Source organism: Scyliorhinus canicula, chromosome 23 (genome assembly GCF_902713615.1).
Source record: "Scyliorhinus canicula chromosome 23, sScyCan1.1, whole genome shotgun sequence".
Lineage (NCBI taxonomy): Eukaryota > Metazoa > Chordata > Chondrichthyes > Carcharhiniformes > Scyliorhinidae > Scyliorhinus > Scyliorhinus canicula.
In genome coordinates this window covers 1,253,944-1,278,100 of record NC_052168.1, presented here as the reverse complement: position 1 = coordinate 1,278,100, position 24,157 = coordinate 1,253,944, and the positions used below count along the sequence as shown (strand labels likewise).

General features: G+C 50.8%; 1 protein-coding gene across 2 annotated transcripts; it reads right to left on the bottom strand.

Annotated features, from left to right (window-relative positions):
- Window positions 1–2,885: 2,885 nt before the first annotated feature.
- On the bottom strand, window positions 2,886–17,368 carry LOC119956645 (trans-1,2-dihydrobenzene-1,2-diol dehydrogenase-like). Of its 2 annotated transcripts, none has more exons than XM_038783986.1 (7): window positions 17,245–17,368; window positions 11,601–11,712; window positions 8,967–9,130; window positions 5,219–5,471; window positions 4,611–4,735; window positions 3,541–3,691; window positions 2,886–3,179 (listed from the first exon to the last, which is right to left on the bottom strand). In XM_038783986.1, the coding sequence occupies exons 1-7, from the start codon at window positions 17,332–17,334 to the stop codon at window positions 3,070–3,072; spliced, it is 1,005 nt and encodes a 334-aa protein (XP_038639914.1). In that variant the 5' UTR covers window positions 17,335–17,368; the 3' UTR covers window positions 2,886–3,069. The 2 variants fall into 2 exon arrangements, with proteins under 2 accessions (XP_038639914.1, XP_038639915.1); XM_038783987.1 differs by lacking the exon at window positions 2,886–3,179 and adding an exon at window positions 3,186–3,452.
- Between the last annotated feature and the right edge of the window lie 6,789 nt (window positions 17,369–24,157).

The following is a 24,157-nucleotide window of genomic DNA, read 5'->3' as shown; positions in this document are numbered from 1 at the left end:
TAAAAAAAAATAATTTAGTGTCTCCAATTCCCCCCCCCCAATTAATGAGAAATTTAGCGTGGCCCATCCTGCACATCTTTGGGTTGTGGGAGTGGGACCCATGCAAACACGGGAAGAATGTGCAAACTCCACACGGACGGTGACCCGGGGCTGGGATCGAACCCTAGTGCTTGGTGCTGTGAGGCTCCAGTGCTAACCACTGCACCACCGTGCTGCCAGTACTGGTGCTATGTTAATACTGGAATCTGCACCCTGCTTTGCTGAATCACAGTGAACAGGTGCTGGCACTACATTTTATTTTGTAATGAATTTGATTCAATCTTATTTTATTTCCATGTGAGGTCCAGTTAAACATCGGAGGATGGGTAGACATGGCATATTACACATCTCAACAACTACAAACAAAATCAACAGTACAGCGATTGTTACTAGTTTCAATGTTCTTCAGCTGGTTGGTGCTGGGGCAACTGTCGGTTTATCTACATTCTGTTTTTCAACACATGATGTTAAACCATGGAGCTGAACAACTGGCTGGTCTGTGTGGGATCTTGCTGTGCCAAACAGTTGCTGAGTTTGTCTAGATAACTGACTGCAATGGGTTGGCCTCTGGTGTCAACATAGGGAATTTGTTTGCGCAGTTTAACCTTGTATCTTGGACCCTGTATCTAAGGAAAGATGTGCTGGCCTTGGAAAGGGTCCACTGGAGGTTCACAAGAATAATCCCTGGAATGAAGAGCTTGTCGTATGAGGAACGGTTGAGGACTGGGCTTGTACTCGTTGGAGTTTATAAAGATGAGGGGAGATCTTATTGAAACATACGATACTGCGAGGCCTGGATAGAGTGGATGTGGAGAGGATGTTTCCACTTGTAGGAAAAACTAGAACCAGAGGACACCTCAGACTAAAGGGAAGATTCTTTAAAAGAGATGAGGAATTTGTTCAGACAGAGGGTGGTGAATCTGGAACTCTGCTGCAGAAGGTTGTGGAGGCCAAATCACTGAGTATCTTTAAGACAGATAGATTCTTGATTAATGAGAGGATCAGGGATTATGGGGAGAAGGCAGGAGAATGGGAAAGAGAAAATATCAGCCATGATTGAATGGTGGAACAGACTCGATGGGCCGAGTGGCCTAATTCAGCTTTTATGTCTTATGGTTTTGCCAACCTGAGATACCAACGTTAACACTCGGTCATTGATAAATTCTGTCATATTGAAAACCTGTGACTTTGTTATTGGCCCTTTATGTCTGAGATTGAGAGCATGTGGGTTGAAAAGTTTCTCACATCAGATAAAGACGGGTTTATACCTTCCTTGATCCCCACTTCAATCTCACAAGGCTTTGATCTGTGATAATTACAATTCTGGCCCAGCTCAGTAAAACCTGCACCGTGTGGTGTACAGGGCTTGGTGATTAAAGTTCAATTTAATGAAGGTGTAGTTCAGTGGCTGGGTAGCAGGAGTCTACGTGTGGAGCAGGTGATTGGATTGGATGTGTTTATTGTCACGTACCGAGGTACAGTGAAAAGCATTTTTCTGTGAGCAGCTCAGCAGATCATTAAGTACATGGGACTAAAAGAAAATACATAATAGGGCAACACAACATATACAATGTAACTACATAAGCACTGGCATCGGATGAAGCATACAGGGTGTAGTGTTAATGAGGTCAGTCCATAAGAGGATCATTTAGGAGTCTGGTGACAGTGGGGAAGAAGCTGTTCTTGAGTGTGCGTGTTCTCAGACTTCTGTATCTCCTGCCCGATGGAAGGAGTGAGTAAGCTGGGTGGGAGGGATCCTTGATTATGCTGCCCGCTTTCCCCAGGCAGCGGGAGGTGTAGATGGAGTCAATGGATGGGAGGCAGGTTCGTGTGATGGACTGGGCTGTGTTCACGATCCTCTGAAGTTTCTTGTGGTTCTGGGCCGAGCAGTTGCCATACCAGGCTGTGATGCAGCCCGATAGGATGCTTTCTATGGTGCATCTGTAAAAGTTGGTAAGGGTTAATGTGGACATGCCGAATTTCCTTAGTTTCCTGAGGAAGTATAGGCGCTGTTGTGCTTTCTTAGTGATAGCATCGACGTGAGTGGACCAGGACAGATTTTTGGAGATGTGCACCACTAGAAATTTGAAGCTGTTAACCATCTCCACCTCGGCCCCGTTGATGCTGACAGGGGTGTGTACAGTACTTTGCTTCCTGAAGTCAATGACCAGCTCTTTAGTTTTGCTGGCATTGAGGGAGAGATTGTTGTCGTTACACCACTCCACTAGGTTCTCTATCTCCCTCCTATATTCTGACTCGTTATTCAAGATCCGGCCCACTATGGTCGTATCGTCAGCAAACTTGTAGATGGAGTTGGAACCAAGTTTTGTCACAAAGTCGTGTGTGTACAGGGAGTAGAGTAGGGGGCTAAGTACGCAGCCTTGCGGGGCACCGGTATTGAGGACTATTGTGGAGGAGGTGATGTTGTTCATTCTTACTGATTGTGGTCCGTTGGTCAGAAAATCGAGGATCCAGTTGCAGAGTGGAGAGCCAAGTCCTAGGTTTTGGAGTTTGATATGAGCTTGGCTGGGATTATGGTGTTGAAGGCGGAGCTGTAGTCAATAAATAGGAGTCTGATGTCAGAGTCCTTGTTTTCGAGATGCTCTAGGGATGAGTGTAGGGCCAGGGAAATAGCGTCTGATGTGGACCGGTTGCAACGGTATGCGAATCGCAGCGGATCAAGGCGTTCTGGGAGTATGGGGATGATGCGCTTCATGATCAACCTCTCGAAGCACTTCATTATGACTGAAGTCAGGGCCACCGGACGGTAGTCATTGAGGCACGTTGCCTGGTTCTTCTTTGGTACCGGTATGATGGTGGTCTTCTTGAAGCAGGTGGGGACCTCGGAGTGGAGTAGGGACCGGTTAAAGATATCCGCGAATACCTCTGCCAGCTGGTCCTCGCAGGCTCTGAGTGCACGACCAGGTGAGAGCCAGGCAGTGTTGTCAATTCCATATCATTAAAGCAGCGGTGGATTTATTGGGCAGTGTTTTCCTGTGATTCACAAGAGTATCTGCAGCCACTCTTGCCTCAGGCGGCGTCTTGATCGTACACCACCCCCACCTGCCTTCGCGCCTCATCTAAAATGCTCATTATCAGCTCACTCTCGGCCAATGGCAGATCGGGGCATTCTTTCAGTCCTGCAATAAAAACACGACAGGTTAGAAAGCACTCGACTCCCTCCCGACTGTCAGCGACAGCTGACACCAGCTAAAAACCTCACCGCAATCCCAGCAGTGCGCAGTATCTTAATTTTACAATCTGATGGGTCAGTAACTGAACCTTGTTGGCAAGATTCACCCCGGATCTGGCAGGTCAGCAGGGCAATGATAAAGTCCCATGTCATCTTGTTCCACCACCCTGTCCTTCTCCAAACTCTCTCCTGGTAAGTATTCAGTCAATCCTCCTCCACCCTGGTTGAAAAGCATCAATAAAGGAGCAGGGTTATTGTGGCCTATCTGATGGGAAAGGTGGGGCCTTGTTTTGCAGGGGAGAAGTTACCTGTCTGAAGACACTGCCGCACTCGTTCAGCTTCATAGCGCAGGCCTGTACTGTTAATGAAGTTGAGGGGTTGAGACGGAGCTGGCAAGGGGAACTCCTGGGCCTTTCCATTCACCAGCAGACTTGTGGGGCACCACATCAATCCTGGAATCTTGAGGAAAGCACATGATGTCACAGTAGAAAACAATCCACATTCTCTCGACTGATTTAGTGATGCTTTAACCTGGAGAATGGGACATGTATTTCAGCATCCCCCCCCCCTCACAGCAATAGTCTGAGGATCAACACCCACTGACTAGACTGCCAGTGACTAGACACTGTGATGTGCGTCACCGTTGCATTATAATTAGCAGTACGCTATGGGATCACACATGAAGATTAGGGTGTTGCTGGAGTGTGAATAGCTATGGACCTGCCCAGTGGGACTGAGCACCTCTTGAGTGTGAGGATTGTTGGTGAATATTGCTGGGCCCTTGTTAAGTGCTGGGAGTCCATGATCCTGGGGGAGGATATCGAATATGAACTGTGTAGCACCACATTGTTGGGAAATTATATCACAGGCTCCCATCAGCATAGGCAACGGGACAGCTGCACATAATGCGCTACAAGTGTATTATGTGGCTGTGTTCGTTGTCAGGTGGCCCTGGAGAGGTAGCCTGTGGTGGCCACCAAGGTGGCTGGGGATTTTTATCAAGCTATCAAAACAAAATATGATTAAAGTTTCCTTTTTTTCATAAAATAAATTGAGTACCTAATTTTTTTTTCCAGTTAAGGGGCAATTTAGTGTGACCAATCCATCTACCTGCACATCTTTGGGTTGTGGGGGTGAAACTCACGCAGACACGGAGAGAATGCAAACTCCACACGGACAGCAACCTGGGGCCACGATCGAACCCGGGTCCTCAGCGCCGTGAGGCAGCAGAGCTGCGATTAAAGTTTCCTTTGCGATTCTGTTTACTTTGATGCAATTCCCCTTTTAAGGGGCTGCCTTTCAATTTACCCCTAAATTTGTCGATTTGGTTAACCAAAAGAAGCGCATACGTGAGTAAGGGGAGCAGAGAGAAAGTTACCGTAATTGTCCCCTTTGTCCCAGTGATAGTTGCCTGGTTAGCAAGCTGTACTGCCATGGTTATAGTTACCAGGGCCATACGTTTCCTGGAGTACTTTAGTACAATGGTTACTGCCTCATCAACACCTGCAGAGATACAACAGGGGAAATGATAAGAATACGGTCAGGAAGTAGATTTAATAATAATCTTATTGTCACAAGTAGGCTTACATTAACACTGCAATGAAGTCACTGTGAAAATCCCCTAGTCGGCACATTCCGGCACCTGTTCAGGTACAAGGGGAGAATTCAGAATGTCCAATTCACCTAACGAGCACGTCTTTCGGGACTTGTGGGAGGAAACCGGAGCACCCGGAGGAAACCCACGCAGACACGGGGAGAACGTGCAGACCACACAGTGACCCAAGCCGGGAATCGAACCTGGGACCCTGGAGCTGTGAAGCAACAGTGCTAACCACTGTGCCGGCGCTCCACCCACGTTTGAATCACATCCAGAACTAACATCAACGCTCTATCTCAGCGCAAAGCAGAGACTCAGCGTTTTGAAGTGAAGAGGCAAAAAAATTATATGGGTGTTACCTGTCTCTGGATGGTTAATTCCATACTTGCCTTTCTCAGTCAGGAATCCCGTGGCTTGTACGGACTCTGGCTTCTCACCACTGAACACCATGCAGACAAACTGGAGGCAGTAACAGCCAATGTCAAGCAACACTCCTCCACCCAACTCCTTATCTACCAGCCGTGGAGTTTCCAGCATGAACGTCCCAAACTCGGCTTTAACCATTTTGATCTCCCCCACGTCATTGTGGGACAGTAGTTCACGGATGGCATTGGAGACTGGGAAAAAACGTGTCCATAAACCCTGTCAATACAAAGCCCAAAATCAGGTGAAAGAGAAACTCCTTCATAAAGCCTGGCACGTTCTCAGTTCACTCAGCATCAACTCCCCAGAATGTAACACGGAGAATGCAGAAGATGTTTATATACAGACCCAGTGGGCTTAGTATAGCCAGGGCTGCTCAATAACATTGAGCTACATTGTCATTGCCAGAGCGTTCAAGTCCCACTCCAGGACATTTAAAAAAACTAATTTGTGGGATTAGGAATACCCATTGAAGCCACCAGCTCCCCAGGCCCTGGGTGGCATGCGTCGGAGTGTGTAATATTGTGTGTTTTCTATTCTCTTCCCCCTCCCCGCAGGAGAAGGATGCTCACAATCGCTGAGAGTGAGAGAAGACTGGACCGCCGGACCTGCGGCCCCGCTCGCCCCAGGAGACGGCCGCCAACGGGGACCCAGGTCATAGGGCAGGAATCATAGCAGGCCATCTCCACTGCTGATGTACTGCCTGGGGTTCCACCTAGGTGTGGCGTTAGATGTGCATGGGTGTGGCAAATAAGATAGCGATCAGGGTGAGGGCACAATCCTGTATATATATTCACAATAAATACCAGTGCATAACGTTACAACCTGTCTTGGTGCTCTGTCAAAAGCATGTGAGGGATGGTCTGATCTGGGCTGGCTGCTGCCGGGGGGGTGGGGGGGAGGGGGGGGCGGGCAGACGTGGGTGGGCTTGGCCCAGTGACCGCGTTGAGCCAGCACTTACTGCTCCGGGTCCCACCCCCATCCTCCCCCACCTCTGTCACCCCAGCGATTCGATTGGACCGTGTGATCGAATGGTCAGCTTGCGTGCAGGGGTCACCCAGGTGGATGGGTAAAGTGCTACCGTGGGCAGGAGTCAGGCGCCGAATGGTGGGGAGCACCAGAGCTCATCCCAGAGCGGGTTGTCATCATCCTCCATCCCATGGGCCAGATCCACTGTTACTGCCAACCCAGAGCCCGCACCCCGAAGCAAGGCAGGTAGGAATCACGGAAGGGGTTGCAAGAGGTGGGGGGATCGGGTTGTGAAGGGAGGGTGTTCATGGGAGGAGGTGGATGGGATATTCACACCACAGGCCAGTCCCCCTGGTCGGTCAACCTGGTGGCGGTTAGAGCGTCCCTTGCACATCGTCTTGGCGCACAGGTTGTGCAGCCTCCTGTGCCTCCCGGTCCCCAAGTTCTGCCCATCCCCGTCCTTCTCTGCATCCTCCTCATCAGATGAGGATTGACATACATCCTCTTCCGACAGTATGTTACCCCTCCGCTGTGCGATATTGTGGAGGATGCAGCAGGCCACCACAATGTGGGAGACACTCCTTGTGGGGCGGGGGGGGGGTGGGTTGTATGGTGGAGTGTGGGGGCTGGGGTGTGGTGGGGTAAAATGAGGGGGTGGGAGTTGGTCACGCATACAGACAGTGTCACTGCGATAGGTACGGAGTGGAACGCATTGACGCTGCTTTCAAGGCACCGGAGAATTGCGATTGGAATGAACCCATTGCCCACCACGATTTTGGCATCAAGTCCAATTCTCCGTCCAATCACCTTTCCAGATTTTGGCGCCGGCCGACGGTGAATCCTGCCCCAAGTCTCCTTGAGGAATAGTTAAGAATTCTCCCAATTTCCCATAAGGTCCCCATACGCAGCACCATCGAAATGGAGGATTTACCTCCTGAGATCTCATTGTGTACAAAATGGTTACTTATACATTTCTGTTTTCACAGAGTTCGGGATGTTGACAAGAACCAATGCCAAAACTAAGCTACTTATTCAAAACAGGAGAGAGAATTAGCCTGACATCAGCCATTGGCGAGTGCTATTACTAAGGACGTTTTAACAATGCACTTAGAAAAGTACAGTATTGTACGATTAGAACAAGTCAACATGGTTTAACAAAAGAGAAATTCTGTTTGATAAATTTATTAAGAGTTATTTGAGGATGTAATGAGCAGGGTGGGTTAAGGGAAAGCAGTAGATGTAGTATATTTGGATTTCCAAAAGGCATTTGATAAGCTGTTGGGGGTGATATATTAGCAAGGATAGAGGACTGTCAAACAGGAAAAAGGGGAGTCTGGATAGGTAAACAAACAGGAAGCTGAGAGCAAGGATAAATGAGGAATTGTAAAGTTGTCAGACAGTAATTAATGGAGTGCTCCAGGAATCGGGGGCTGGATTCTTCGCCCTGTCGCTCCACATTTCTGCCTGACCCGCCGGCGGGATTCTCCGTTACGCCGGCCGGTCAGTGGGGTTGTGGGGCAGCCCCACGCCGTCGGGAAACCCCCGGGCGCCGGCAAAACGGAGAATCCCGCCGGCGGAGAATCCAGCCCCAGTGCTGTGGTCTCAGCTATTTATAATCTGTATGAATGACTTAGAGGAATAGACAGAAAATGAGGTATCTGGGTTTGCTGACAATACAAAGCTAGGTGGGAATGCAAGCAATGAGGGGAATGCAAAGAGATAGAGTGGGCATCAAGATTAAGTGAGTGGGCATCAAGTTGGCAGATGGAGAATGATGTCCGGAAGTGTGAGGGTCATTTGGTCGTAAGGATAGAAAAGCAGAACATTTTTTAAAAGGCATGAAACTCGGAAAAGTTGAGAGATTTGAATGTACTCGTATAAAGGACAAGAAAAAGTTAGCACACAGGTACAGCAAGCGATTAGAAAGCAATGTTGCCTCTTATTGCAAGGAGACTGGAACACTAGCATGAAGATGTCTTGCTACAATTGGATGGGGCTTTGGTCAGACCACACCTTGAATACCGTGTGCGATTATGGCCCCCATGTTACAGGAAGAATATATTTTATTGGGGGAAGCATAACAAAGGTTCACTGGATTGGTCCCTGGGGTGAGAAAGTGTCCTCTGATGAGAAGTTGAGTAAATAGGGTCTATTTTCTCTGGAGTTTCGATGAATAAGCAATGATCTAATTGAAAAATTGAAGATTATTGAAGGCGTTTGACAGGGTAGATACAGAGATGTTGTTTCCACCTCCACTGACTGGGTAATCAGGAACAAGGGGGTGCAGTTTCTGGATAAGGGTCTGATCATTTAGGACTGAGCTGAGGAATTTTTTTTTTCATGCAAAAGGTTGTGAATCTTTGGAATTTTCATTCCCGAGTGTAGTGGACGCTCCATCATTGAATATATTGAAGAGGCAGCGATACATTTTTTGTCTTGAAAATGAGGGACGTGCTCTGGACAAGTCACATGGTCTGGAAACACTAACTCTGTTTCTGTCTCCACCGACCGCTGTCTGACCTGCTGGGATTTTTTCTATTTCAGATTTCCAGCATTTGCAGTATTTTCGCACACTCACACTTTCAGGCACCTTTACTCTAACCCTGAGCCGTACCTGAGAGCAGAATGCCTGGCACTGACACCAGGGACCTGAATTGGAAAATAAAATTCCAGCTCTCAATCGCCATGTGCTGTCTCCAGTTAAAAATTTGAAAAGCATTTGTTAAATGAAGAGAATGAACCCACCTCCATGAGGAAGCGGTCACTGTCTCGTGCTGCACAGACGAGTTGTTGAACCTGCCGCAGATTCATGGCCATCGGCTTCTCACACAGAACATTCCTCCCAGCTCTCAGCATCAGCAGAGCCACCCTCAGGTGCTCAGGATTAATGATTCCCACGTAGACAATGTCTGACAAATGAGGAATACATTGGTACAGTCACAGACTATTACAAGTCACTGTCTGTGTGGAGTCTGCACGTCCTCCCCGTGTCTGTGTGGGTTTCCTCCGAGTGCTCCGGTTTCCTCCCACAGTCCAAAGATGTGCAGGTTAGGTGGATTGGCCATGATAAATTGCCCTTCGTGTCCAAAGGCGTTGGGTGGGATTACTGGGTTACGGGATAGGGTGGGGGTGTGGGCTTGGCTAGGATGTTCTTTCAAAGGGCCGGTGCAGACTCGATGGGCTGAATGGCCTCCTTCTGCACTGTAAATTCTACAACTCTACTGCCACACATTTACTGTCACTCTGTTACTGTCACACTGTTACTGTCACTCTGTTACTGTAATTCGGTATTACTGATTACTGTCACTCTGTATTACTGATTACTGTCACTGTTACTGTCACTCTGTATTACTGATTACTGTCACTCTGTTACTGTCACTGTGTATTACTGATTACTGTCACTCTGTTACTGTCACTGTGTATTACTGATTACTTTCACTGTCACTCTGTTACTGTCACTCTGTTACTGTCACTGTGTATTACTGATTACTTTCACTGTCACTCTGTTACTGTCACTATTACTGATTACTGTCACTCTGTTACTGTCACTCTGTTACTGTCACTCTGTATTACTGATTACTGTCACTCTGTTACTGTCACTCTGTATTACTGATTACTGTCACTGTTACTGTCACTCTGTATTACTGATTACTTTCACTGTCACTCTGTTACTGTCACTCTGTATTACTGATTACTGTCACTCTGTTACTGTCACTCTGTTACTGTCACTCTGTATTACTGATTACTGTCACTGTTACTGTCACTCTGTATTACTGATTACTGTCACTCTGTTACTGTCACTCTGTTACTGTCACTGTATTACTGATTACTGTCACTGTTACTGTCACTCTGTATTACTGATTACTGTCACTGTTACTGTCACTCTGTATTACTGATTACTGTCACTCTGTTACTGTCACTCTGTTACTGTCACTGTGTATTACTGATTACTGTCACTCTGTTACTGTCACTGTATTACTGATTACTGTCACGCTGTTACTGTCACTCTGTATTACTGATTACTGTCACTGTTACTGTCACTCTGTATTACTGATTACTGTCACTCTGTATTACTGATTACTGTCACTCTGTATTACTGATTACTGTCACTCTGTTACTGTCACTCTGTATTACTGGTTACTGTCACTCTGTATTACTGATTACTGTCACTCTGTTACTGTCACTCTGTATTACTGTCACTCTGTTACTGTCACTCTGTATTACTGATTACTGTCACTCTGTTACTGTCACTATTACTGATTACTGTCACGCTGTTACTGTCACTCTGTATTACTGATTACTGTCACTCTGTTACTGTCACTCTGTTACTGTCACTCTGTATTACTGATTACTGTCACGCTGTTACTGTCACTCTGTATTACTGATTACTGTCACTGTTACTGTCACTCTGTATTACTGATTACTGTCACTCTGTATTACTGATTACTGTCACTCTGTATTACTGATTACTGTCACTCTGTTACTGTCACTCTGTATTACTGATTACTGTCACTCTGTTACTGTCACTCTGTTACTGTCACTCTGTATTACTGATTACTGTCACTCTGTTACTGTCACTCTATTACTGATTACTGTCACTCTGTATTACTGATTACTGTCACTCTGTTACTGTCACTCTGTATTACTGATTACTGTCACTCTGTTACTGTCACTCTGTATTACTGATTACTGTCACTCTGTTACTGTCACTCTGTATTACTGATTACTGTCACTCTGTTACTGTCACTCTGTATTACTGATTACTGTCACTCTGTTACTGTCACTCTGTATTACTGATTACTGTCACTCTGTTACTGTCACTCTGTATTACTGATTACTGTCACTCTGTTACTGTCACTCTGTTACTGTCACTCTGTATTACTGATTACTGTCACTCTGTTACTGTCACTTGATATTACTGATTACTATCAATCTATTATTGTCACAGTTACAGTCACATTGTTGTCAGGCTGTTAGTCTCACATTGCCCACGCCATAACATCCATTTAGCAGGGCAGCACGGTGGCGCAGTGGTTAGCACTGCACCCTCACGGCGCCGAGGTCCCAGGTTCGATCCCGGCTCTGGGTCACTGTCCGTGTGGAGTTTGCACATTCTCCCCGTGTCTGCGTGGGTCTCACCCCCACAACCCAAAAATGTGCAAACTAGGTGGATTGGCCACGCTAAATTGCCCCTTAATTGGAAAAAATGAATTGGGTAATCTAAATTTTAAAAAAAATAGCATCGATTTTGCTGAGGTTTGGGATTGTTCTGGGATCTTCACAGAGACAAAGACAGAAACAGTTAGACAGAGACATGGGCAGAGAGAGACCTCTATACGGAGCCCGCGCCCCAGCAGACTGGGTGATGTGAATGCTCACCGACACTGGGATCGGTCGCCAGCTCCTCATATGAACCGTACGATTTGGGGATTTCATGTTTTTTTGCAAAACTGCGAGCTCGTGAAGAATCCCGAGAGGCCACAGCGACTACCTGAGAACAGAGGCAAGAAATCAGCTTCCAAACTGCCTGGGTACAGTCAGGGGGCCATCCTGGTGGAGTTACTGCCCTCCCCCCACCCACTCCAGAACAACTGGCAGCATGACACCTGCCCTGAGTTCTGACAGTGAGGGTGGCGGCACTTCAGCTGTGAGGTGCATCACAATGGCATGCGACTGACAGAAGGGGGAGTTAGTGGCATCGCTCCTTTGCCTGGAATCGGATACCTCCCACAGAATGCCCGCTGATCCCGCCTGATTGGTGCCCACAGGAATCCAGAAAAGTGGGCGGCACAGTGGTTAGCGCTGCTGCCTCCCAGCGGCAGGGGGCCGGGTTTAATTCCGGCCATGGGTGTCTGTGCGGAGTCTGCACGTTCTCCCCGTGTGTGCGTGGGTTTCCTCCGGGTGCTCCGGTTTCCTCCCACAGTCCAAAGATGTGCGGGTTAGGTGGATTGGTCATGATAAATTGCCCTTAGTGTCCAAAAGATTGTGTGGGGTTACGGGGATAGGGTGGGGGCAGTCGGCCGGGTAGGATGCTCTTTGGGAGGGTCGGTGCAGACTTGATAGGCCGAGTGGCCTCATTCTGTACTGTAAATTCTATGAAAATGGGAAGGGGAACGAGGGGGTGAATTCTCCACCCTGGCTGTAACCCCGAGTGTCGCCTGGGGAGGGTTAATCTCACCCCTGGACTGTAGCAAAGTGGGAATGACTCCTGTCCCCTAACGTCCTCAGCCCAAAACACCCAGACAGCAAAACAGGAACTCGCCTCTCCCTCTGTCTCCCTCATTCCCCCTCCCTCACTCCCTGTCTCCTTCCCTCGCTCACTCCCATCTCCCTCATTCCCCGTCTCCCTCCCTCACCACATCTCCTTCACTCTCCCTGTCTCCCTCCGTCACTCCCCCTGTTTGTCCCTCCTTCCCTCCCTCACTCCTCCTGCCTCCCTCCTCTCATTCTTTCTCCCTCTTCAAGTCTGTCTCTCCCTCCTTATCTCTTTCCACATCTTTCTTTCCTCTCTTTTCCTCCATTTGTTTTCTGTCTCTATCTCTGACTCGCTCTCTTCTTCTTTCCTTTCATTTCTTTACTCCCTGCTTCTCTCCTCCTTTCTCTCATGCTTCCTTCCCTCTTTCTAATCACTCATTCCCTCCCTCCCACACTCTCTCTCCCTCCCACACTCTCTCCATCCCTCCCGCTCTCTCTCTCTCTCTCTCCCTCCCACACTCATTCTATCCCACACTCCCTCTCTCTCACACTCCCTCTCTCTCACACTCTCTCTCTCCCACACTCTCTCTCCCTCCCGCACTCGCTCCCACACTCTCTCTCCCAGACTCTCTCCCACACTCTGTCTCTCACACTCTCCCTCTCTCACACTCTCTCTCTCCTCCACTCTCTCCCTCCCTCCCACATTCTCTCTCTCTATCTTCCACACTCTCTTTCCCCCACTCCCTCCCTCCACTCTCTCTCCCTCCACTCTCTCTCCCTCACTCCCATTCTCCTACTTTCTCTCTCTGTTGCACTCTCCGTCCCTCCCACACACACACCCTCTCTCTCCCACCCTCCCTCTCTCTCCCACCCTCCCACACACACTCCCTCTCTCTCCCACCTTCCCTCTCTCCCACTCTCCCACACACACCCTCTCTCCCACCCTCCCTCTCTCTCCCACCCTCCCACACACACTCCCTCTCTCTCCCTCCCACACACACACTCCCTCTCTCTCCCACCCTCCCACACACTCCCTCTCTCTCCCACCCTCCCACACACACTCCCTCTCTCTCCCACCCTCCCACACACACTCCCTCTCTCTCCCACCCTCCCTCCCACACTCCCTCTCTCTCCCACCCTCCCACACACACTCCCTCTCTCTCCCACACACACCCTCTCTCTCCCACACTCCCTCTCTCTCCCACACACTCCCTCTCTCTCCCACCCTCCCTCCCACACTCCCTCTCTCTCCCACCCTCCCACACACTCCCTCTCTCTCCCACCCTCCCTCCCACACTCCCTCTCTCTCCCACCCTCCCACACACACACTCTCTCTCCCACCCTCCCTCTCTCTCCACCCTCCCACACACACACTCCCTCTCTCTCCCACCCTCCCTCTCTCTCTCTCCCACCCTCCCTCTCTCTCCCACCCTCCCACACACACTCCCTCTCTCTCCCACCCTCCCACACACTCCCTCTCTCTCCCACCCTCCCTCCCACACTCCGTCTCTCTCCCACTCTCCCACACACTCCCTCTCTCTCCCACCCTCCCACACACACTCCCTCTCTCTCCCACCCTCCCACACACCTCCCTCTCTCTCCCACCCTCCTACACACACCCTCTCTCTCCCACCCTCCCACACACACTCCCTCTCTCTCCCACCCTCCCACACACTCCCTCTCTCTCCCACCCTCCCACACACACTCCCTCTCTCTCTCCCTCCCACACACACACTCCCTCTCTCTCCCACCCTCCCACACACACTCCCTCTCTCTCCCACCCTCCCACACACACTCCCTCTCTCTCGCACCCTCCCACACACACTCCCTCTCTCCCACCCTCCCACACACACTCCCTCTCTCTCCATCCACACACACACTCCCTCTCTCTCCCACCCTCCCACACACACTCCCTCTCTCTCCCACCCTCCCACACACACTCCCTCTCTCTCCCACCCTCCCACACACACTCCCTCTCTCTCGCACCCTCCCACACACACTCCCTCTCTCTCCCACCCTCCCACACACACTCCCTCTCTCTCCCACCCTCCCACACACACTCCCTCTCTCTCCCACCCTCCCACACACACTCCCTCTCTCTCCATCCCACACACACACTCCCTCTCTCTCCCACCCTCCCACACACACTCCCTCTCTCTCCCACCCTCCCACACACACTCCCTCTCTCTCGCACCCTCCCACACACACTCCCTCTCTCCCACCCTCCCACACACACTCCCTCTCTCTCCACCCTCCCACACACACTCCCTCTCTCTCCCACCCTCCCACACACACTCCCTCTCCCACCCTCCCACACACACTCCCTCACTCTCGCACCCTCCCACACACACTCCCTCTCTCTCCCACCCTCCCACACACACTCCCTCTCCCACCCTCCCACACACACTCCCTCACTCTCGCACCCTCCCACACACACTCCCTCTCCCACCCTCCCACACACACTCCCTCTCCCACCCTCCCACACACACTCCCTCACTCTCGCACCCTCCCACACACACTCCCTCTCTCTCCCACCCTCCCACACACACTCCCTCTCTCTCCCACCCTCCACCACACACTCCCTCTCTCTCCACCCTCCCACACACACTCCCTCTCTCTCCCTCCCACACACACACTCCCTCTCTCTCCCCACCCTCCCACACACACTCCCTCTCTCTCCCACCCTCCCACACACACTCCCTCTCTCTCCCACCCTCACACACTCCCTCTCCCACCCTCCCACACACACCCTCTCTCTCCCACCCTCCCACACACACTCCCTCTCTCTCCCACCCTCCCACACACACTCCCTCTCTCTCCCACCCTCCCACACACACTCCCTCTCTCTCCCACCCTCCCACACACACTCCCTCTCTCTCCCACCCTCCCACACACTCCCTCTCTCTCCCACCCTCCCACACACCCTCTCTCTCCCACACTCTCTCTCCCACACTCTCTCTCTTCCCCTCTCTCTCCCTCTCTCTCCCCACTCTCTCTCTCCCTCTCTCTCCCTCTCTCTCCCACACTCTATCTCCCACACTCTCTCTCCCACACGCTCTCTCTCCCACACTCTCTCTCTCCCTCTCTCTCCCACGCTCTCTCTCCCACACTCTCTCTCTCACTCTCTCTCCCACACTCTCTCCCTCTCTCTCTCCCTCTCTCTCCACACACTCTCTCTCTCACACTCTCTCTCTCCCTCTCTCTCCCACACTCTCTCTGCCACATTCTCTCTCTCCCTCTCTCTCCCACGCTCTCTCTCCCACACTCTCTCTCACTCTCTCTCCCACACTCTCTCTCTCCCTCTCCTCTCTCCCACACTCTCTCCCTCTCTCCCACACTCTCTCTCCCACACTCTCTCTCTCCCTCTCTCTCCCACACTCTCTCTCCCCACTCTCTCTCCCTCTCTCTCTCCCTCTCTCTCCCACACTCTCTCCCACACCCTCTCTCCCACACCCTCTCTCCCACACTGTCTCTCTCCCTCTCTCTCCCACACTCTCTCTCCCACACGCTCTCTCTCCCACACTCTCTCTCTCCCTCTCTCTCCCACGCTCTCGCCCTCTCTCCCACACTCTCTCTCTCACTCTCTCTCCCACACTCTCTCCCTCTCTCTCTCCCTCTCTCTCCCACACTCTCTCTCTCACACTCTCTCTCTCCTCTCTCTCTCTCCACACTCTCTCTGCCACACTCTCTCTCTCCCTCTCTCTCCCACGCTCTCTCTCCCACACTCTCGCCCTCTCTCCCACACTCTCTCTCTCCCTCTCTCTCCCACACTCTCTCCCTCTCTCTCCCACACTCTCTCTCCCACACTCTCTCTCTCCCTCTCTCTCCCCACACTCTCTCTCCCTCTCTCTCTCCCTCTCTCTCCCACACTCTCTCCCACACCTCTCTCCCACACCCTCTCTCCCACACTGTCTCTCTCCCTCTCTCTCCCACACTCTCTCTCCCACACTCTCTCTCTCCCTCTCTCTCCCACCTCTCGCTTTCTCCCATTCTCTCCCACACACACTCTCCCACTCTCCCTCTCTCTCTCTCCCCCCTCTCTCGCACACACACTCTCCCTCTCCCACACACTCTCTCTCCCACTCTCCTCTCTCTCTCTCTCTCTCCCTCTCTCTCTCTCGCACACACACACTCTCTCTCCCACACACTCTTTCTCTCTCCCACTCCCTCCCCCTCTCTCTCTCCCACTCTCCCCCCCCCTCTTTCTCTCACACACACTCTCTCCCTCTCTCTCTCTCTCTCTCTCCCCTCTCTCTCTCTCCCCCCCCTCTCTCTCTCTCACACACACTCTCTCTCACCACACTCTCTCCCCCCCCCTCTCTCTCTCTCTCCCCCTCTCTCTCTCTCGCACACACACACTCTCTCTCTCTCCTCTCCCACTCTCCCTCCCCCTCTCTCCCTCCCCCTCTCTCTCTCCCTCTCTCTCTCCCTCCCCCTCTCTCCCTCCCCCTCTCTCCCTCCCCATCTCTCTCTCCCTCTCTCTCTCTCCCCCTCTCTCTCCCCCCCTCTCTCCCCCCTCTCTCTCCCACTCTCCCTCCCCCTCTCTCTCCCCCTCTCTCTCTCTCTCCCCCCCCTCTCCCTCCCCCTCTCTCTCTCCCCCACTCTCTCCCTCCCCCTCTCTCTCTCCCTCCCCCTCCCCCCCCCTCCCTCCCCCTCTCTCTCTCCCCCTCTCTCTCTCCCCCTCTCTCTCCCCCCCCCTCTCTCTCCCCCCCTCTCTCTCCCACTCTCCCTCCCCCTCTCTCTCCCCCTCTCTCTCTCTCTCCCCCCCCCCTCTCTCACTCCCCTTCTCTCTCCCCCCCTCTCTCTCTCTCCCACACTCTCTCTGTACCTGATGACTCTCAGGTGGAAGGGTTTTTAAAGCCACCACGAAATCGTGGCAGATTCTGCCGGCTCCGCAGATGCCCCAGCTGGTGGCCATTGATTGTGCCCAGTCCCGGGGATGGAACTCCTGCTGCTGCTTTATAGGGTCAGGAAGGATCAGTGTCCCGTCAGCAAAAATCACTCAACCACACGGATGTTTCGCAAATCCAAATTAATGAATCACTGCAGCGTCAAACCTGGAAATTCCTCCAGAGTCAGTTTGGTTGCAAACTCCTCAAATTCTAAAATGTGCAGCTGCCACTCACACTAACATCTGGGATAGGGAATCAGTATTCCCAATCCCAATGTCATTCCCAATCCCACACTGTCTTTGGAGAATCAGAATTCCCATTCCCACCCCATATCTTTGGGAAATTGGAATTCCTGCCCCCTCCCCCCCCCCACCCCGTCCTTTTAAAAAATATAAATTTAGATTATCCAATTATTTTTTCCAATTAAGGGGCAAATTAGCGTGGCCAATCCACCTACCCTGCGCATCTTTGGGTTGTGGGGCTGAGACCCACGCAGACACGGGGAGAATGTGCAAACTCCACACGGACAGTGACCTGGGGCCAGGATTCGAACCCAGGTCCTCAGCTCCGTAGGCAACAATGCTAACCACTGTGCCACCGTGCTGCCCCCCCCCCCCCCCCCCCCCGTCCTTTTTAATGTTTACCTGGGACCAGTGTCAATTTATTAAATTCCTTTCCTTTGCTGAATGTTCTAATCCCGGGACAGACCATTCGGCCCATTCATGGGGGACAGGATTTGCAGTGAGTTAAGATAGAGGCAGAGTTTCAGATGACAGAGGGTAAGAGGTGGGAGAGCAGCCAGGAGAGAGCAGGGATAATCCAGGGGACAGGGAACAAGGCAGAAAGGGTTTCCGGAGCAGATTGACTGAGGCACAGGTGAAGGACGGAGACATGGAGTTGGAAATAAGTGGTAATTGAAGTGTTGGCTAGTGTAGACTTGAGAGATGAACAGACACTTCCAACATTGATGAAGATTCAACTCAATTTTATTAACTAACTTCTAACTAACTAACACACGATGACTGTGGGTCTAAATGATGCTAACTTGAACTAGAGACCTAAGCCTTGTCCGAACCAGTTGATTCTCTCAGCACGTGATGTGAGTCTGTGCTGGGCTGGATGAGTTCTTGTTACACTCAGCGGCAGCACCCAGAATTAGCGGGAACCGTAGTGCCCTCTGCCTTTATAGTGTGTGTATTCTAACTGGTGATTGGCTGCGGTGTTTGTACATGTTGATTGGTCCCTGTGTGTGTCCATCAGTGTGTGTCTGCACCATGATATACTGGTGTATATTATTATTTTTTTTTATAAATTTAGATTAACCAATTATTTTTTCCAATTAAGGGGCAATTTAGCGTGGCCAATCCACCTACTCTGCACATTTTTTTGGGTTGTGGGGGCGAAACCCACGCAGACACGGGGAGAATGTGCAAACTCCACACGGACAGTGACCCAGAGCCGGGATCGAACCCGGGACCTCAGCGCCGTGAGGCGGTTGTGCTAACCACTAGGCCACCGTGCTGCCGTCTGGTGTATATTACGACAGTAATGGGAATGTAAGGTCAAATCTTTATCTTGGGATCAAATATGACATCGAGGTTGCAAACAGACTGGTTCAATGGCAGAAGAGGGGAGTTGGTCGGTAGGGAACAGAGTTTGGAGTGGGGAATGGAACAATGGCTTCAGTCTTGCCCATAGTTAGAGGAGATTGCTGCTCATCCAGTATTGAATGTCACAAAGCAGTTTGATGGTTTCACAACACTGGAGGAGTTTAATGTTCCTCAGCGAGGGAAATCTACCATCTGTACTGGGTCTGGCCTACAGGTGACTGCAGACCCACAACAGTGGCCCGAATCATCTAGTCTCTGCTTAAGCGGAGATTGGACAAAGGACTGAGATGTGTTTCAGGACCCTGTGGAAGTCATGACATGTGGACCTCTGTGGGAATTGCAACTTCCGATGGGGAATTGTCTGCTCCCAGGGCCCTTTGCAACGGTCTCTGTCTCCGAGTCGGAATCACAGATTTTGGGCAGTCCTGTATTGAATAGTTACCCAGGAAATGTTAGCTACACAGCTGACCAGCCCAATAGCCCAACAAGCCACTTCCCAACCTGCTACAGAAAAGCTGAATGAACAACAGCCATTCAAGACGGCAACTCCACACCATCTTCTCGGGTAGCTAGGTAATAAATGCCAACAATGCCCTGCTCACTTTCCATCACAGTTTAATATCCATCCCAGTCTAATCCCACTCTCCCCCTCACTCCCCACACCCTTTAATATCCCACCCAGTCTAATCCCACTCTCCCCCTCACTCCCCACACCCTTTAATATCCCACCCAGTCTAATCCCACTCTCCCCCTCGCTCCCACACCCTTTAATATCCCACCCAGTCTAATCCCACTCTCCCCCTCATTCCCCGCACCCTTTAATATCCTCCCAGTCTAATCCCACTCTCCCCCTCACTCCCCGCACCCTTTAATATCCCACCCAGTCTAATCCCACTCTCCCCCTCACTCCCCACACCCTTTAATATCCTCCCAGTCTAATCCCACTCTCCCCCTCACTCCCCACACCCTTTAATATCCCACCCAGTCTAATCCCACTCTCCCCCTCACTCCCCACACCCTTTAATATCCCACCCAGTCTAATCCCACTCTCCCCTCACTCCCCGCACCCTTTAATATCCATCCCAGTCTAATCCAACTCTCCCCCTCACTCCCCACACCCTTTAATATCCCACCCAGTCTAATCCCACTCCCCCCTCACTCCCCACACCCTTTAATATCCCACCCAGTCTAATCCCACTCTCCCCCTCACACCCCACACCCTTTAATATCCCACCCAGTCTAATCCCACTCTCCCCCTCACTCCCCACACCCTTTAATATCCATCCCAGTCTAATCCGACTCTCCCCCTCACTCCCCACACCCTTTAATATCCCACCCAGTCTAATCCCACTCTCCCCCTCACTCCCCACACCCTTTAATATCCCACCCAGTCTAATCCCACTCTCCCCCTCACTCCCCACACCCTTTAATATCCTCCCAGTCTAATCCCACTCTCCCCCTCACTCCCCACACCCTTTAATATCCCACCCAGTCTAATCCCACTCTCACCCTCACTCCCCACACCCTTTAATATCCCACCCAGTCTAATCCCACTCTCCCCTCACTCCCCGCACCCTTTAATATCCATCCCAGTCTAATCCGACTCTCCCCCTCACTCCCCACACCCTTTAATATCCCACCCAGTCTAATCCCACTCTCCCCCTCACTCCCCACACCCTTTAATATCCCACCCAGTCTAATCCGACTCTCCCCCTCACTCCCCACACCCTTTAATATCCCACCCAGTCTAATCCGACTCTCCCCCTTACTCCCCACACCCTTTAATATCCATCCCAGTCTAATCCCACTCTCCCCCTCACTCCCAACACCCTTTAATATCCCACCCAGTCTAATCCCACTCTCCCCCTCACTCCCCCACACCCTTTAATATCCCACCCAGTCTAATCCCACTCTCCCCCTCACTCCCAACACCCTTTAATATCCCACCCAGTCTAATCCCACTCTCCCCCCTCACTCCACACCCTTTAATATCCCACCCAGTCTAATCCCACTCTCCCCCCTCACTCCCCACACCCTTTAATATCCCACCCAGTCTAATCCCACTCTCCCCCTCACTCCCCGCACCCTTTAATATCCCACCCAGTCTAATCCCACTCTCCCCTCACTCCCCGCACCCTTTAATATCCCACCCAGTCTAACCCACTCTCCCCCTCACTCCCCACACCCTTTAATATCCCACCCAGTCTAATCCCACTCTCCCCCTCACTCCCCACACCCTTTAATATCCCACCCAGTCTAATCCCACTCTCCCCTCACTCACCCACACCCTTTAATATCCCACCCAGTCTAATCCCACTCTCCCCCTCACTCCCCCAAACCCTTTAATATCCCACCCAGTCTAATCCCACTCTCCCCCTCACTCCCCACACCCTTTAATATCCCACCCAGTCTAATCCCACTCTCCCCCTCACTCCCCAAACCCTTTAATATCCCACCCAGTCTAATCCCACTCTCCCCCTCACTCCCCGCATCCTTTAATATCCACCCAGTCTAATCCACTCTCCCCTCACTCCCCAACCCTTTAATATCCCACCCAGTCTAATCCCACTCTCCCCCTCACTCCCCACACCCTTTAATATCCCACCCAGTCTAATCCACTCTCCCCTCACTCCCCCCGCCCTTTAATATCCCACCCAGTCTAATCCCACTCTCCCCTCACTCCCCGCACCCTTTAATATCCCACCCAGTCTAATCCCACTCTCCCCCTCACTCCCCACACCCTTTAATATCCCACCCAGTCTAATCCCACTCTCCCCTCATCCCCACACCCTTTAATATCCCACCCAGTCTAATCCCACTCTCCCCTCACTCCCCACACCCTTTAATATCCCACCCAGTCTAATCCCACTCTCCCCCTCACTCCCCACACCCTTTAATATCCCACCCAGTCTAATCCCACTCTCCCCTCACTCCCCACACCCTTTAATATCCCACCCAGTCTAATCCCACTCTCCCCTCACTCCCCACACCCTTTAATATCCCACCCAGTCTAACCCCACTCTCCCCCCTCACTCCCCACACCCTTTAATATCCCACCCAGTCTAAATTTCTTGATCCCATTCGCACTGTTTATGTGATTGGCTTTCCTGGAAACCTCCTGACTCAATTCCCCATTGGGTGGAAATGGGAGAACTGTTTAATTTTCTGTCCCCTGGGATAGAAGTATCTGCATCTGTTCCCGCAGATCCAGTTTGATTATTCCCTTCCGCATCTGAAAGTCTTTCGTGTCTTTGCCCCAAAGCCCCGCCTGCAAAAAACTCAAAAGCTCAACACGGAAGCTGATGACCTGGTGAAATTGACAGTCACAGTCACATATGGGACAGGAATACAGTGAGATTCCTTCCTCAAATCCCAACCAGGCAGAAATACTCAATCCTCAACCACATTGCATAGACTCGGCTGTGGTCACACAGTCCACAGCTCCACATATTTGATCATTAGTTTCTCCTTCTAATATTCAATCCCAAATATTTGTGCAGCGTTCATTTAACCGAGTTAATTCATTCACCTTTAACTACTCCACAAAATCAGTTCCACAGACCTGTTAATCTGTGGGGGAACCATTCACGATCTTGGGACTTTGCTTGAAGTTCAGTGATATAGTGCCCATGTCTGCTGATTTATTCTGTTTATATTTAGAGAAAAGGTATCAAAACATCAACCTGAATATTGCAGAAAGCAAATTCATCCCCGCACCCAGAGATATCATAGAATTTACAGTGCAGAAGGGGGCCATTCGGCCCATCGAGTCTGCACCGGCTCTTGGAAAGAGCACCCTGCCCATGGTCAACACCTCCACCCTATCCCCATAACCCAGCAACCCCACCCAACAGTAAGGGCAATTTTGGACACTAAGGGCAATTTATCACGGCCAATCCACCTAACCTGCACATCTTTGGACTGTGGGGGGGAAACCGGAGCACCCGGAGGAAACCCACGCACACACGGGGAGGATGTGCAGACTCCACACAGACAGTGACCCAAGCTGGAATCGAACCTGGGACCCTGGAGCTGTGAAGCAACTGTGCTAATCACTGTGCTACCGGGCTGCCCTTAGTAAGAAGCCTTACAACACCAGGTTAAAGTCCAACATGTTTGTTTCAAACACTAGCTTTCGGAGCGCAGCTCCTTCCTCAGGTGAACCCAGAGATCTAGGCAGTGATTTTAGTCTGGGACTGGATCAGCATTACTCAGGGGGGAGATGTATAAATGTAGGTCTTTGTTTAAGTGGTGTAAAGTTAAAACTTTGTCTGAAGGGTAATTTATAAAAACGCTTATTCAAATGTTCAGAATGATTCTTAACTCTAGTGGCTCCTGTGTTGCTCACTCAGTAACTGTGTTGTGTGATGTATGCCTGTAGTTTTCCTGTGCTATTCGTTGGTGGGTTTGAGTGGAGCACCTTGTGGGGTAGCAGGAGTGCGAGGTTGTTGGATACAATTTTTTGTTTAAAAGAAAACTGCTTTCAGACTAATGTTGAGTTCCAGTTCCTTGAGCTCTGAGACATGTTGGTTCTTGGTCCAAATGGTTATTCTTCATGTTGAGCCTCGATGGTTACAATCTGTAGCGCTTGACCGAGATATTTACTATTGAACCTAATCAATGAATCATGAAATAATATGGCACCAAAGCAAGTCAGTTGACCGATTGTGCGTGTGCAAGCTGTTTGAAAGTGCAAACCGATATTTAGCACAGCGTTACTCTTTCCCCAAAGCTCTGCACATTTTCCCACTTCTAGGTATCTGTCCAATGCCCTTGCAGATGCTTTCCGGCAGTATCAATGAATTGCAGTCGGAAAGCTGTCAGCAGGGAGTTCTCCCGGTGAGTACTTTCAAGCCTTAACCCGCTTAGTACTTTCAAACCCTAACCCAGTTAGTACTTTCAAACCCTAACCCGGTTAGTACTTTCAAGTCTTAACCCGGTTAGTACTTTCAAACCCTAACCCTAACCCAGTTAGTACTTTCAAACCCTAACCCAGTTAGTACTTTCAAACCCTAACCCGGTTAGTACTTTCAAACCCTAACCCTAACCCGGTTAGTACTTTCAAACCCTAACCCAGTTAGTACTTTCAAACCCTAACCCGGTTAGTACTTTCAAACCCTAACCCTAACCCAGTTAGTACTTTCAAACCCTAACCCAGTTAGTACTTTCAAACCCTAACCCGGTTAGTACTTTCAAACCCTAACCCTAACCCGGTTAGTACTTTCAAACCCTAACCCTA

Coding starts and splice junctions, on each gene's coding strand:
- LOC119956645 (XM_038783986.1), bottom strand. CDS start 17,334: ATGGCCACCAGCTGGGGCATCTGCGGAGCCGGCAGAATCTGCCACGAT. Junction 9,131..11,600: donor GGCGACCGATCCCAGTGTCG/GTGAGCATTCAC, acceptor CTCATTTGTCAG/ACATTGTCTACGTGGGAATC. Junction 3,692..4,610: donor GGACAAAGGGGACAATTACG/GTAACTTTCTCT, acceptor GCTTTCCTCAAG/ATTCCAGGATTGATGTGGTG.